Source organism: Hoplias malabaricus, chromosome Y (assembly GCF_029633855.1).
Source record: "Hoplias malabaricus isolate fHopMal1 chromosome Y, fHopMal1.hap1, whole genome shotgun sequence".
Classification (NCBI taxonomy): domain Eukaryota; kingdom Metazoa; phylum Chordata; class Actinopteri; order Characiformes; family Erythrinidae; genus Hoplias; species Hoplias malabaricus.
In genome coordinates this window covers 74114059-74129515 of record NC_089820.1, presented here as the reverse complement: position 1 = coordinate 74129515, position 15457 = coordinate 74114059, and the positions used below count along the sequence as shown (strand labels likewise).

The 15457-nt window shown below is 42.7% G+C and overlaps 1 protein-coding gene across 1 annotated transcript; it reads left to right on the top strand.

The window, feature by feature from the left end:
- Positions 1 to 273: 273 nt before the first annotated feature.
- LOC136679277 (diencephalon/mesencephalon homeobox protein 1-A-like) lies at positions 274 to 13106 on the top strand. Its single transcript, XM_066657716.1, has 5 exons — positions 274 to 302; positions 8482 to 8643; positions 9072 to 9250; positions 9580 to 9988; positions 10220 to 13106. Exons 2-5 carry the CDS (start codon positions 8490 to 8492, stop codon positions 10606 to 10608), a joined length of 1131 nt encoding a protein of 376 aa, XP_066513813.1. The 5' UTR covers positions 274 to 302; positions 8482 to 8489; the 3' UTR covers positions 10609 to 13106.
- The last annotated feature ends 2351 nt before the right edge of the window (positions 13107 to 15457 follow it).

The following is a 15457-nucleotide window of genomic DNA, read 5'->3' as shown; positions in this document are numbered from 1 at the left end:
AAAAAAGAGAAAAATCATCAGCAGAGCTTTGATTGACAGCTCGGAACTCCAATAGCGAGCTGAGCTGAGGAGTGGCCAGCCTCTTTATAACCTCCTCCAGAGGGAGTGTGTGTGTAGATGGCAGACGAGCTTTGGAGTGGAGCTGAACACACACTAACAGTCTCACACACTCTCACACTCTTTCACACAGCCTCACACACACCAGGATGGACTCGGAGTGAAAAGAAGACGGCTGGATGTGGAACTGATATATTAATATAAAGAAGCAGAAGATATTATTTGAACCGGAGAGAGAAATAGAGGTAAGACACTCCTACAGACATTTTTATCCAGTTCTACATTTATTTCCTAAACCAGGACAGGTATCACAACACTTAGAGTCAGAGTACATGGTAATAACGATATATTACAGTGCAATAATGCTGCCAATGTGGAAATAAGAAAATTAACTGAGTTCATCTGACTCTTGTAAAGACTTGAAGGAGCCAGTGTCTGCATTTAAGGAGTTTGTTGTTTTTTTCTAGTTTCCATATTTAACTTTATATTTATAACATATTAATAACATGATCTGAATAGACAGACTTGTTTATAACTTCCTAAACTACACCACTAAAAGTAAAAGTGCTGCAAATGTTCATTAATGTCACAGAAAACCCTCTTCTCTGCTGATGTTTCCCTGGAGGAACATTAATGTAGTCAAGTGGAATCTAAAATCATTCTTAAAATAAGCATTAATAAAAATACTAATAAGAACCTTTAAACCTAAGTAATCTACACATGCTCTCACCTCATTTGCCAAAAGTTTCTTAGAGAAACAAAACTGTATTTTTAAAAATCTAAATGTAAATTTAAAACCTACTCAGAAATTAAAAATGTTACATTTAAAAACACTTTATATTTCAATCTAAAATTAAACGAAAGGTCAAACCTCCACCTCGACATTTCGAAATTTACATGTACTGATTCCTAGATGGACGTTTTGGATGATAACAGAATTAAAAAACGAATGTATCTTGAACTGCTTGATTTCTGTTAAATATAAAATTTAAATTTATTTGTAAATGTCTCTTTGTAAAGTAGTAATAATAAAATAACACAATCATAATTAATTTGTTATGTATTTAATCAAGCATCGATGTAGTTTAAAACACACTTGTAATGTTTGGGATTAGTATTTGTTTAGTATTTGAGTTAATGTGTCTATAGTTGTAACAATTGGATATAAATCTAAAAATACATGCAGAAATGTAAGACGTTCATCCATACGAATGCTTACAATGCTTATTAATGTGGAGATTATTCCTAATGTTATGGATTTCATTTAGCGTATTAACATTGGGTTTAATACAATTTTTACCAAATGGATTACACATTTTTATAAAAGTATGTAAGTACATTCATATTTATGTATTATTAATAATATATAAAAATGCATTTTAAAAATCCAACAAAGCAATAAGTTATTAAATGTTTATAAGATACATTTTTAATTATGAATAAATGTAAATTACATTATGATGATAAGCATGTGTTATTGTTATGCACTATATAAATAAACAAATAATAATAATAATCATAATAATAACAATAATAATATTGTCCTCAGTCACAATTAGACACTCATTGTTTTTATTAGTTTTATAATAAAATTATAATTGAATTTGAGAATAAAATGACAATAACCACAGTGTTGTTATTACAATGTTATAAATAATCAGTTAATGTAAAAATTATAGATGTATTATACGCCCAACTCCAGTGAGATCTACTGAATTAATCTAACAGCATGCTGCACAAAAATCCTAAATATAACTGAATATAACTGTAACAACAACAACAACAACAACATAATAATAATAATAATAATAATAATAATAATAATAATAATAATAATAATAATAATATTGATATTTATTTCCATATTTAATTGTAAATATTGCCAGTAAATGTTAAGTCTGTGTATTGAAAGGTTTGTAGTGAATATTGTTCAGATTCGGTGCCGATCAGATCCCAGCGTTGGGGTCAGTGTTACATTAATGATGTTTTAATAAAGTGAAGCGTGAAGAAGACCCCCTCCCCACGTTCACCCCGACAAAAAAAAAAAAGCCCCCCGGCTGTAAACAGGACAACGGACGGACCTCAATAGCTGTGAAACCCACTATTAACAAATTAATAATAAGCTGCTCTTTGTGCTGATGATCTGTTTGACCCCTGCGGCAAACACACACACGCACAGTCGCAGGAGGAGAGAAATTATACGTGAAGGATGACAAGGAAGGATAAAAAGGGATGGAAGACGAGAGAGAGAGAGAGAGAGAGAGAGAGAGAGAGAGAGAGAGAGAGAGAGAGAAGCATTTGAAGATGAAATAAAAGTTTCTGTAAATTGTACTCAGCTGAAACCAGAGCCGCTGGAGATCCTTTAGTGGTTCCTCAGACTGTGGAACTTTTTTCTGGAACCTGGGTTTTTACTAAATTAAATTCTCAGAGGAAACACATCTGGTTTTAAAGGTTCTTAAAACTTATAAAGTTCCTAGAAGAATAATTAAAACAAAGTCCTACATCATTTTAAAGCTTAAAGAACCACATACCAGTTTCTGTACTGCTTTTTGTATCTAGAACCTTCAGAAAAGTTCATATAATAGAAAGGAACTTCAATTAGAAGGAGACATGGGAATGTGACAAAACCTTTAATAAAATGCAATTATTATTATTATTATTATTATTATTATTATACCTTTATAATTAATATAATATAAAGCTTTAGAATTGAAGGGTTCTTCTGAGGACCATGACACAATGCGCCTGATAAAAATGTCCTGTACAGGTACCTTGTTGTCCACTAAAGGACAGAAAGTCCAGCAGAGTTCTGAAAGTCCAGTTGTGTACCTTAAAGGTCCAACTTTTCAGAACAGATTCTTCATTCTTTACAGAAATGCTTCTCTGAATGAGACACTTGCCACAGAACCTGTTGTAGGGTTCTGTTCAGGGGTTCTTCATAGAACCTTTACACTGGGAACAAGTTTGTATCAAGTGAGTCAGGACAGATTCTCTTCTCTTGAGGAGTGTAATAAATTAATGCGGGGAATTTAATTTATCGGAAGCAAGCCCATTCACCACTTGGTCCCTTGGCTCCTGGAATGACTCAGGTGTCAATAGAACCATTTTTGGGTTCTCGTTAGGCCCTTCCCTCCGCACCAAAAACACCTGCCAACACACAAATCCAGCTCATTAATGCACTTCACTGCAACATGTCATATTATGACTTTATAACATGGTAATAACAGTAATGGGCTTGAGTAATAGAGATAATAACATCTAATAAAGCTAATACTTGTAGCCAGTGTCCACAGGGTTTTTGGAAGGGTGGCCATTTTAAAATGAAGTAGGAATAACCTGTTTTTAAAAGAAGCTCCCGCAGTGAGAAATGGCCTGGGATTAGTTTGATAATCTGATTTAATCTGATCTAATCTGATGTGTTGTGATCTGAACGGAGGGCAGTGTAAACAGAGATAACAGGCCCTCTGAGAGAGAGAGGGAGAGAAAGAGAGAGAGAGAAGGATGAGTGCGGTGGGGCAGAATGGACGGACCCCTCGGTCCAAACCTATTTGCACTTCCATTAAAGACGGAGTGAGCCAAATGGGGATCAAGCGTGCATATTTTTACCCTCAGAGAAGCCATACATCTCAGCCAGAACTGCCCCGGGGCAACAGGGACGGGGGCAGGACAGACAAGGGAGGGGGCAGGACAGCCCCATTCAATTCAATTCAAATACTACAGGGGGTGGGGGTGGGCAAAGTAAATGTTTAGCAAAGCACCTTCTGTGGGAGAGAATTAAAGCGATTCCCCACTGGACTCTGATCACATCCATCAGACCCTGCTCCTGGTAATGGGCTGAGGGAGGGGGCACAGCAGGGGGGAGGCATTTAAACTGCCCAGAATACCCCACCTCCTTTCCTCAAATACACTCCCCAACACGCTCCCTTAAATCCAGCTCTTTAACTCCCTTCACTTAAACACCCGTCCACATTTATTACAAGGCTATAACGTAGTAATAACAAATATATATTTCGCTAATCAAGCTAATGAATGTCTAATAAAGCTAATACGTCTAAGCTGTGTCTAACCGTGCCTAAGGGCATATGATTATTGATCTTTCATCACTGACCCTACGGTGTTAATGAATAAATAAACGGAGCGTGTAGTGGCTAACAACAGACACTTCAGCATCATTTCTATTCACTTTGAATGAAACAGAGGGAGCGTTTATGTTTAGCACATTTCTCCATCACCTCTCCCTCTTTCTCTACTTCTCTTCTTCTCCCAGTGGTTCTCTGATCAGCGAATCAGAAACAGATGAGGAGACCGATCATCCACTGGGAGAAAAAGAGAAAAAGGGAACTGAAGTAGATTCTCTCTTTCCACACAGTGTCACTTCTCCACCACAAACTACAGTAACTCCCACAGACTGGTGGAGGAGAAAATCCCTCTCTTTTTCCAATCTCCACGCCTCTTTTACTGTCCCAGTGCTTTTCTGATTTATTTCTGATTCGGATCAAAGAGGATTCCATCTGAATTTATTTATTTAATTAATTTATTAATTTATTTATTTATTTTACTGTTGGTCACCGCCCTGTCGTTTTATTTATTTATAAAGAAATAACAGATCAATAATGTGCTCAGGAACAATTAGACATTCATTACAGCTATTAGCTTCATTAGTAAACATCCTTAACTTTGAGAATTTAATGATGAAATCATTATTGTTATTACCATGTTATAAACAGTAATAGCTGTATTATAACTACACTCCAAATGTTGCATAGTGCAATAGTCTGACAATAACCAGCTTCGAGAAATCCCTAAATATAAATCAAAGAATGACTTCAATCGTTAATAATAAGAAAAAAAATAAATATTTCTAACAATATAATAATATTTTATTTTAATTGTATCACAGACCTTGAACAAATTTACTAGACAGAGGATTCTGTGATTAATTTAACTGAACAACAAACAACAAGTTTCAGTTAATTAAATTATATGTAAATAAATTAATATTTAATTTGGCAGATTATTTTTTTTACAATCATTTGCGAGTGTTTGTTAAAGTATTATTTTCACTTATGTATTTTAAATTTGCAGCACACTTGAGAACAATATTTCAAACCTGATTTTGTTTATTATTATTTTTATTTTATTATAAATATTGCAGTTATATTTGCATGTTATTTTGCAGCTAGCTGCAGTTGGAATAATACACCGCTTCTCATCGGAATACAGTTATAACACATCTATACACACCGTTAGTAGAAGGGGAAATTAATTGTTTTAATTTTCAAAATTAAGGTTTTACTAATGAAGCTACTAACTCTAGTAAATGTCTAATCATGCCTGAGGACATTATCAATCATTATTTATGAATAAGAAAATGAACTGTGCAGTGATGGACAACACTGAAAGTGAATATTTATATGTATTTATAATGAAGTAATGTAGAAAGTAAAGTCTGAATATTTAATTATGATTATTTTATATTTAGCCCTGTATTCATGATGTAGAATATCAGTTAAATATAAGAATAGATGCTATTTAATAAAATAGAGATATCCCATGATGCGTGTGGTGATTAAAAGGTGATTACCGCACTGTAATTGCAGCGGATGTTCCTCATTAGGGACTTTATTCTTAGATTATTATTATTTTATTTGTATGTAAAGCTGAGTGATCTCCCGAGTGCTGTCTGAGCGTGGGATTAGTTTCACTAATTGAGTGATTGAGTTCATCCTCTCAGATGAGCGGCTGATAATTGCAGCAATTAGATTCATTTGCGCGAGTAATGATCTGAACAGAGCCGTAATGTGGAATTAATGAGCGTCTTTAAAAAAAACACGTCGCTGTCAAACAATCACATGCATATTCACCACAAGCCGCTTTAAATATTAATCAGATCTCATTTGCATAGGCATGGGCTTGTTAACGCACGTTCCTGCTCATGCCTTTACGGCCGGGTAGGTGTGCGCACAACTCTCAGCGCCCCGGGACAAAAAGACATGTTACAGCTGATGGTAAAACTGAGAACAGAGTGAACACACTCTCTCCAGGGAGCACAGCCCTCACCAGGTCGGAGAAAAAAGGTCCAGCACAGGTACAGCGTTGTTCACTGAAGGTACAGAGAGAGTAACTGTTCCCTCACATCAGTGATCTTGATTAAAACCGATGTAAAATGTAATCAAACGTGTTGAAGCCAGAATTTTGAAATCGATGCGACTCAAAAATATACTGTAAAAGGTTTTTAAAGTTGTGTTGATTTCATACGCCTCATTTTCATCTCCAGGACTCATATTATTACTTATATTTTACAAAGTTCTAGAATGAAAGATTACAGATATCCCCCTCTCCTTCTGGTGAAGAGAATGTAATGAACACAACCAGACTTTAACACCAGTGTTGTACCTTTAAAGGTGACAATAATATACATCTCCCATTCTTGTTTTTTTTCTTACTGAGAGTGTACAGTTGAGTTTCCGAATTAGGGCTGAGCAGACTTACCCTTGAAGGTACCACTGCAGTTGCCAGTGAAATGTACCACGGCGGTGAGAGTTTTTCTGAGAGTGTACACACTGCACCTTTTAATGCTCCACTGTCAGTTTACATACGGAGAAAAAAACAATATACAGCAACTCTTCCATTGAAACCTGAGACATAGAAATGTGTGAGATACAGGCCTTCTTTCAGTTCCTTGCGGAGGGTGTGATTGTTTGGGTGCGTTTATAATCGAGGATGAACTTGTTTTAAACACTTTAGAAAATCAACAGAAAACACCCTGTAACAACAGCTCTATCAGAGCAGACAGAAGAGTGAAGGGAGATTAATTATTAACAAATATTGTGGGGTAATTGTGAGACAATGGTGTGGAATCGGTGTGGAAGTGTCATAATGGTGTGATAATTGTAGGGTACTGGTGGGGTAATGGTAGGGCTATTGTGGAGTAATAGTGGGGTACAGCTGGGTTAACTGAGGGGTACTTGTGGGGTAATGGTAGGGCTATTGTGGAGTAATAGTGGGGTACTGGTGGGTTAACTGAGGGGTATTGGTGGGGTAATGGTAGGGTTCTTGTGGAGTAATAGTGGGGTATTGGTGGGTTAACTGAGGGGTACTGGTGGGGTAATGGTAGGGCTATTGTGGAGTAATAGTGGGGTACTGCTGGGTTAACTGAGGCGTACTGGTGGGGTAATGGTAGGGCTCTTGTAGAGTAATAGTGGGGTACTGCTGGGTTAACTGAGGGGTATTGGTGGGGTAATGGTAGGGCTATTGTGGAGTAATAGTGGTGTACTGCTGGGTTAACTGAGGTGTACTGGTGGGGTAATGTTAGGGCTATTGTGGAGTAATAGTGGGGTACTGCTGGGTTAACTGAGGGTTATTGGTGGGGTAATGGTAGGGCTATTGTGGAGTAATAGTGGGGTACTGCTGGGTTAACTGAGGGGTATTGGTGGGGTAATGGTAGGGCTCTTGTGGAGTAATAGTGGGGTATTGGTGGGTTAACTGAGGGGTACTGGTGGGGTAATGGTAGGGCTCTTGTAGAGTAATAGTGGGGTACTGCTGGGTTAACTGAGGGGTATTGGTGGGGTAATGGTAGGGCTATTGTGGAGTAATAGTGGGGTACTGCTGGGTTAACTGAGGTGTACTGGTGGGGTAATGGTAGGGCTATTGTGGAGTAATAGTGGGGTACTGCTGGGTTAACTGAGGTGTACTGGTGGGGTAATGGTAGGGCTATTGTGGAGTAATAGTGGGGTACTGCTGGGTTAACTGAGGTGTACTGGTGGGGTAATGGTAGGGCTATTGTGGAGTAATAGTGGGGTACTGGTGGGTTAACTGAGAGGTATTGGTGGGGTAATAATTGAGTGTTAGTGCAGTAATGGTGGGGGTGACCTACAGGGTGTGCAGAGGTAGTTTAGTGCTGGTTCAGTTTGTGTTTACTAGTATAGGTTTGAAGATGTAAAGGCCCTAATGGAACAGGCTAGTAAGTCAGAAATAATTAGGAACTGCACCAAAAGAGGGTGCTGTTAAGTGCTTCCCATAAAGTACACTGTCTTCATGTTTATTATTAATTGGTGCGTGTTTTTCTGAAATACAATAGTACAGGTTTCATTAGTGTTTTTAGTATTGAAGTGTGTGTAGTTTAGCAGTACACGTGTGTGTGTGTGTGTTTTTTTATATGCTTGTGAGGAGCAGATGTCCTTGGAAAGATAGCAGTATCTCACATGCTGCGAGAACGTGTTGTGAGGACATTTTGTTGGTTTTCACAACTTGCAATGTTTTTATTTATTTATTTATAGATTTTTAATTGAGTGAAATGATTCACTAAGGTTCCTGTATTTGAATGCGTTTGTAAACGTAAATGTAACCGTGAACTGTGTAATGACTCTGAATTATTATTTAGGATTTATATGATATTTTATTTTAACGTGTGTGTTTCAGCAGCTGTGGGAATGCAGCATTACGGAGTGAACGGCTACTCTCTCCATGCCATGAACTCTCTGAGTGCCATGTATAACCTCCACCAGCAGGCGGCGCAACAGGCCCAACACACTGCGGACTACAGACCCTCAGTACACGCCCTCACACTCGCAGAGAGACTGGCAGGTAAGAGCAGGTATCAGTCAGTCTGTCAATACACCAATCTGAAAGTCAACCATCCAACCAAGCAATCAATCACCCAACCAACCAGTCGATCGCTCAGTCAATCAATCAGTTTACTTTTTTATTCAGTTCTTCTTCTGTTTTTCTAGTTTTTCACTCTTCTCAATTCTCTAGAGCTTGCTTTTTCTCTTCCTCCCTCTCTAGACTCATGCAGTTCATGTGAGAGGACACATACATCATGTTTTTTTTTCTCTGGAATGTCACACTCAAGCCTCTCTCACTCACACAACACACACACACACACACACACACACACACAACACACACACACTTTAGTACAACTGCAGGCTTGTGCGCCTCCTTGCGCAGCTGATTGAATTTCTCTGTATTTATGTTTTCTTCTCTTCCAAAAACGGGTCCCACCTTTCTAGACATCATCCTGGAGGCGCGCTACGGCTCTCAGCACCGGAAGCAGCGCCGCAGCCGCACAGCCTTCACCGCGCAGCAGCTGGAAGCGCTGGAGAAGACCTTCCAGAAGACGCACTACCCGGACGTGGTGATGCGTGAGCGCCTGGCCATGTGCACCAACCTGCCGGAGGCTCGGGTGCAGGTGAGGACACACCCCACCTTCACATCCATGAGCACGAGCACACTGTTCAAAAGGGAGGTCTGCCACTGTAAGGTGCTCTCGGTGTTTGATTGGGACGCTGGGGAGCAGTGTGGGCTAGAAGGGTATAAAGCCGTCTAACACCAGGGTGTGGGACAGTGGAACTGCATTCCCTGCTGTGATTTTCTCGTAGAAAACAACCCAAATTTGTCCCCTGAACAATGATGTCCAAAATTTGCAGACGATGGTCGATGGCTTCAGTGAAAGACTACAGTGATGATGATCTTGATAAATGTGAATATGACGCTGACCTCACCTCTTTCTCCAACCAGGTTTGGTTTAAGAACAGGCGAGCGAAGTTCCGCAAGAAGCAACGGAGCTTGCAGAAAGAGCAGCTGCAGAAACAGAAGGACAACTCGGCCGATGGAGCTCTGGGAACGAGCGAGAAGAGCGAGACTCAGTCCAGCATGGGCCTGGAGAACCCTCTCCCTCCTTCCTCCTCCTCCTCCTCTTCCTCCTCTTCTTCTCTGGAAGCAGAAGGACCTCAGCAGGCCTTATCCTCAGAGCTGAGCGTGGAGCTGAACGTCACCTCGGCCGAGCAGTCCGGCAGCGAGTCGGCCACGGAGGATACCACCACGGACCGAGAGGAAGAGCTCAAGCCCCAGAGAGAGGCACTGAAGGCAGAGAAACTGCCCCCTGGAGTCCAGTCTCCCACCTGCAAACGCCTCAGTCCCAAACCAGGTAAAATGCCAAGGGGTTATGCCTTATAGGTCTTTTAACGCCCCTGCAGTGTTTGAATCACTCTGTGAGGATGTCATGGCAACCACAAGAATGTTATTGAGGTTTCCCCCTCCAAGTCATGCCAAAGGTAGATGGAGCTCAGTCCCACACCCTTGGTATGAGTTTGATGGGGCTTGTAAAAGTGGACTGATAAAGTAATAACTTACTCCCCATTTCTTCCTCCTCCTCCAGACTCTCCACTGGATTCTCCGGTGATGGGGTCCTCGTCGGCAGGGGTCAGCGGGGTCTCTCAGAGTCACTCCTACTCCTCCTCACCCCTAAGCCTCTTCCGTTTACAGGAGCAGTTCCGCCAGCACATGGCAGCCACCAACAACCTGGTGCACTACCCTTCATTCGACATGGCCGCCCCCTCATCCTTGCCATACCTGGGCATGAATGTCAACATGGCGCCACCCCTGGGCTGCCAGTCCTATTACCACTCACTCTCCCAGCATGCCCAGCAGATGTGGAACACCCCACTGCTGCAGGCCTCTGCCAGCAAGACCAGCAGCATTGAGAATCTGCGCCTCAGAGCCAAGCAGCATGCTGCCTCGCTGGGGTTGGACACGCTGCCCAACTGACTGACAACTGACCCAAAACACCAACTACTGACCCAACAGCAGGCCCCAGGAACACTGACCCAAAACACCAACTACTGACCTGACAGCAGGCCCCAGGAACACTGACCCATATCACCAACTACTGACCTGACAGCAGGCCCCAGGAACACTGGCCCAAAACACCACCTACTGACCTGACAGCAGGCCCCAGGAACACTGACCCATATCACCAACTACTGACCCGACAGCAGGCCCCAGGAATGCTGACCCATATCACCAACTACTGACCCGACAGCAGGCCCCAGGAATGCTGACCCATATCATCAACTACTGACCCGACAGCAGGCCCCAGGAACACTGACCAAAAACACCAACTACTGACCTGAGAGCAGGCCCCAGGAACACTGGCCCAAAACACCACCTACTGACCTGACAGCAGGCCCCAGAAACACTGACCCAAACACCAACTACTGACCTGACAACAGGCCCCAGGAACACTGACCCAAAACACCAACTACTGACCTGACAGCAGGCCCCAGGAACACTGACCCATATCACCAACTACTGACCTGACAGCAGGCCCCAGGAACACTGACCCAAAACACCAACTACTGACCTGACAGCAGGCCCCAGGAACACTGACCCATATCACCAACTACTGACCTGAGAGCAGGCCCCAGGAATGCTGACCCATATCATCAACTACTGACCCGACAGCAGGCCCCAGGAACACTGACCAAAAACACCAACTACTGACCTGAGAGCAGGCCCCAGGAACACTGGCCCAAAACACCACCTACTGACCTGACAGCAGGCCCCAGAAACACTGACCCAAACACCAACTACTGACCTGACAACAGGCCCCAGGAACACTGACCCAAAACACTAACTATTAACCAGACAGCAGGCCCCAGGAACATGGACCCAAATCACCAACTACTGGCCCAACAGTGAGTCCCAGGAACACTGACCCAAAACACCATCTGACCCAACAACAGGCCCAGAAACACTGACCAAAACACAAACTACTGACCCAAAAGCGGGCTCCATGAACAATGATCCAAAACACCAACTACTGACCCAACAGCGGGCCCCAGGGACACTGATCCAAAACACCAACTACTGACCCAAGGGCAGGCCCCAGGATCACTGCCCCAAATCACCAACTACTGACCCAGCAGCAGGCCCCAGGAAAACTGATCCAAAACACCAAATACTGACTCAAGAGCAGGCCCCAGGAACGCTGACCCAAAACACCAACTACTGACCTAACAGCAGGCCCAAATCACCAACTACTGACCCAAAGGCACGTCCCAGGAAAACTGACCACAAAAGCAAACTACTGACCCAACTACTGGCCCCTGGAACACTGACCCAAAACATCTACTACTAAACAGAAGGCCCCAGAAATTCAGACTAAAATCAACAACTACTGACTCAACAGAAGTGGGCCTTTGTAGACAGTGCGCTCATGTGCTAATGTTACATATTATATCTTTAAAACGGACTTATGTGTCTGCTTACCATTCAAACGCTGACAGTTCCTTGAGCTGTTTGACCGTAGCACTTTTAATAGAAGAGCTTTGTGCCTCACACACAGCGAGGCCTGGACTTCAAATTCAATTAGTGCCATGCTCAAATTACACATTACATAACTCCATACGGTTAACAGCGTAAATCCCTGCCTTGTAAGACCAGACTGCTTAATTAAACCTGACTAATTTACCTGTTTAACGGCCAACGTTAAGGCGAGAACGGCTGGGGTAATGGGAACACGGTTCTGACGTTCACAGAGCTTTTAATTACATTCAGCCTTGGGCTGAGGAAGAAAGGCAATTACGGGCTGTGCATATCATTAGAGATTGCAGCTACTCGTCTGAAACAACATGAGCGCAGCCTCCTGAACCCTTCGAATGAAAACAGGATCAAATCCATAAGGTCAACAACATTTGGGACAGTTTAAGGATTTATTTATTTGTTATTTTGACATTATTATGACTGTTGTTCATTTTATTCAATGTAAATAAAGAAGAAGGCACTTCCCGGAAAAGGCAGCTGTCCGTCCCCTGGGGTCGGACCCCGTGGTGTTTGTAAACTATTTTGTAAAATGTAAATCTACACAAAGTCTTTATCTGTAAATGTTCGCTGGTTAAGGAAAATGTTCTATGTTCTAGACTGAGAGGAATCTAAGCGACCTCCACTTGACGATTCTCGTAGCTGTCCTGTTGTGAGACTGTTAAATTGGTTTTGGACGGTAACGTTAGTCCCGCGTGCATTGCCCTCCCTCTCCCCCCTCCCCCTCCCCCTCCCCCTCCCCCCACTGGATTATGGTCATAAATGTAAACTACTTCCATTGTCGCTGTGCTCATAACGTTGTACTCTCTCCCGCTGTTCTCCATCATGAGTGTGTGGTGAACCTGTAGCTTATATACAGTGTATTTATATTTACACACACACAGATATAAGGAGGAGGGCGACTCTGAGGAACTCTGTGACGACTGTAGGATTGAAAACTTGTAAAATAAAAAATAAATATGTACTCAATAAATCTCTGCTTGAAGATCTTGACATGACAAGTTCATTTCTGCCTGTCTCTCTAACTTACTCACTCATACTCTCACACTCGTGGTGAATCGCACCACAAGGGGGTGCTATAGTGTTCATTTTGATCAATCTTATATAGGCAATGGGTTTTAAACGGACATAAACACAGAGTGAATTACTCCTAAAAGAGAGGGAGAGAAGAAATGCAAAGAAACTACAGAGAAAAGAAAGTAACGTAAAGAAAGCTAGAGAGACAAGAAGGAAAGGAAAAAAGAGAAAGAGAGACAGAGATTGGAGAGAGAGAAAATGATATGGAGGAGAGAAAAGGAGAGGTGAAAAGAGGGCGGGAGGACAGGGAAATCTGGTGCAGTAAGATGGGTTTGGGGACATAAGCCCCCCCCTGATGAATGAGGGGGTCGTTATGCTGAGGAATGGCCGCCCGGGGCCGTGATTATGCTGCTATTATGTCTTAAACAGCGTGGTTTGTCAGAATGCATAAAACCCTTCGCTCACATAAAGAGGCTTCTCCCCTCGGCCTGCGTTCAACCACAGGCTCAGGCTCGCTCCTCGGACCCTCACCATCAGTGCCCACCCGCTCTTCACACTGCCCCACGTCCCCCTAAACACAGCAGCTTTACAACACTCGGTCTCACTGTGCTCATAACACTACTGTCACTAGAGAGAGAGAGAGAGAGAGAGAGAGAGGGAAAGAGAGAGAGAGAGACACTACCATACGCAGGCATCTAAGAACAACATAACGAAAAAACCTGGGCAGTTAGCATTCTCCTCCAAGCGTGTTGATGTGCAATGACATTGTGATAGCAGCAGCAAAAGGATCTTTGTGCACTGCCATGCAACAATCAACGAAAGGTTCTTTAAGATTTTAAAAGCTTCTTCAATCCTTCTCCCTCCCTCTCCCCTCCTTTCAACCCATCACCTCCTTTACCAGGTGTTTCACATCAGGATGATGCCGACAGGTAATCAGGGAGCCACACGGAGTTAGTTTCCTCACCATAGAGCCAGGCCCTGTCCAGTGGCACAGCTCTAACAACCTCCTCTGTCAGGCCTTTGAGGGCAAGGGCCACGTGTAAAGGTCCTGGATGAGGGTCTATTGTTTGCTCATCAACATTACAGGAAAAAGCACTTCCATTACTGTTCCTCAGTCTTTTTTTACCAGTGTGAATTACAGCTGGATGGGATCCAACCTCTGGCCTAGTGTGTGACAAGGTTGAAATTCACTGGTCTTTATTTCATTGGACAGTCCTTAACCCCTTCACACAAGCGCACACACTCCAACACACACAATGGCCATTGAGCACAGCCAGCACAAAAATCACAGTGTACCATTCAATCAGTCCCCCCCCTCCCCACGCCCCCCTCTTTTTAGAGCTGCTAAAGGTTTTAGGTGCATGGAGAATGAAAGCTGCCACCATAAGAAACCCCGGTCCATTGAAGAAGTGACAGGCACTGCCAGAATATGATCCTAATCCTGTTCCCAGCATTCTTTTAGCCTGCTGGCACTGCAATTTCGCCACCTACTCTCCGAGCTGTCAGCTGGGCTAAATCCCTCTAATAGCACATTGCCCAGATACACATCAAAGTCCTCCTGGAAACCAGCGCGGCCGCTTTCAGCTCGGCCTGACACGGATCCAGGCCTCAAAAGCAGCCTCCGACGTCAACAAAAGCAACAATAAACTGACCGCTACTACGCCACGCTGCCGTCCACAAGCACTGGGGCTGTGCTGCCCTTTTGGTTGAGGGCGGTTTTTGATGGTGGACACTATGGACTCTTTCCACCTGCAGTGACAAACGGTTCTGAGCTCAGACGGTGCCTTTTCCACAACCGGTAATTCTCAGCACGGTTAGTGAACCATATTCAGGGCCACAGAGCAGTTCTGTGGGAGGGGCTTAAATAACATAGAGATCCACTGATTGGCTCATTATTCAATTTCTGATCAAATATGTGGTTATTCTGGAACACGTTATTTTCACAGTTGAGTAAAATGTACAACCTCTTTCTCTATATTCATTTTTTAAATGTATATTATATGAAGTGTTAGTAGCTGTAACACACCTTGACCACACGAGTCCCGCTGTTGGCCACAGAACCTGCAGGCGTCCTGTTTGTAGTATTCATAGTGTGTAATGTTAGTTCTGTGCATTTTTGGACACAAATAAGACGTACACAAACAATCCAAATAACTCTTAGTCCTCTATTTACTCCTCATTTTTACGAGATGCAGTGCACTACCTGCTCCTGACATAGCAAGAGAAAAAGGAATCAGAATCGGTTCTACAAAAGGGTCCACAATAGCACAGAACAGCC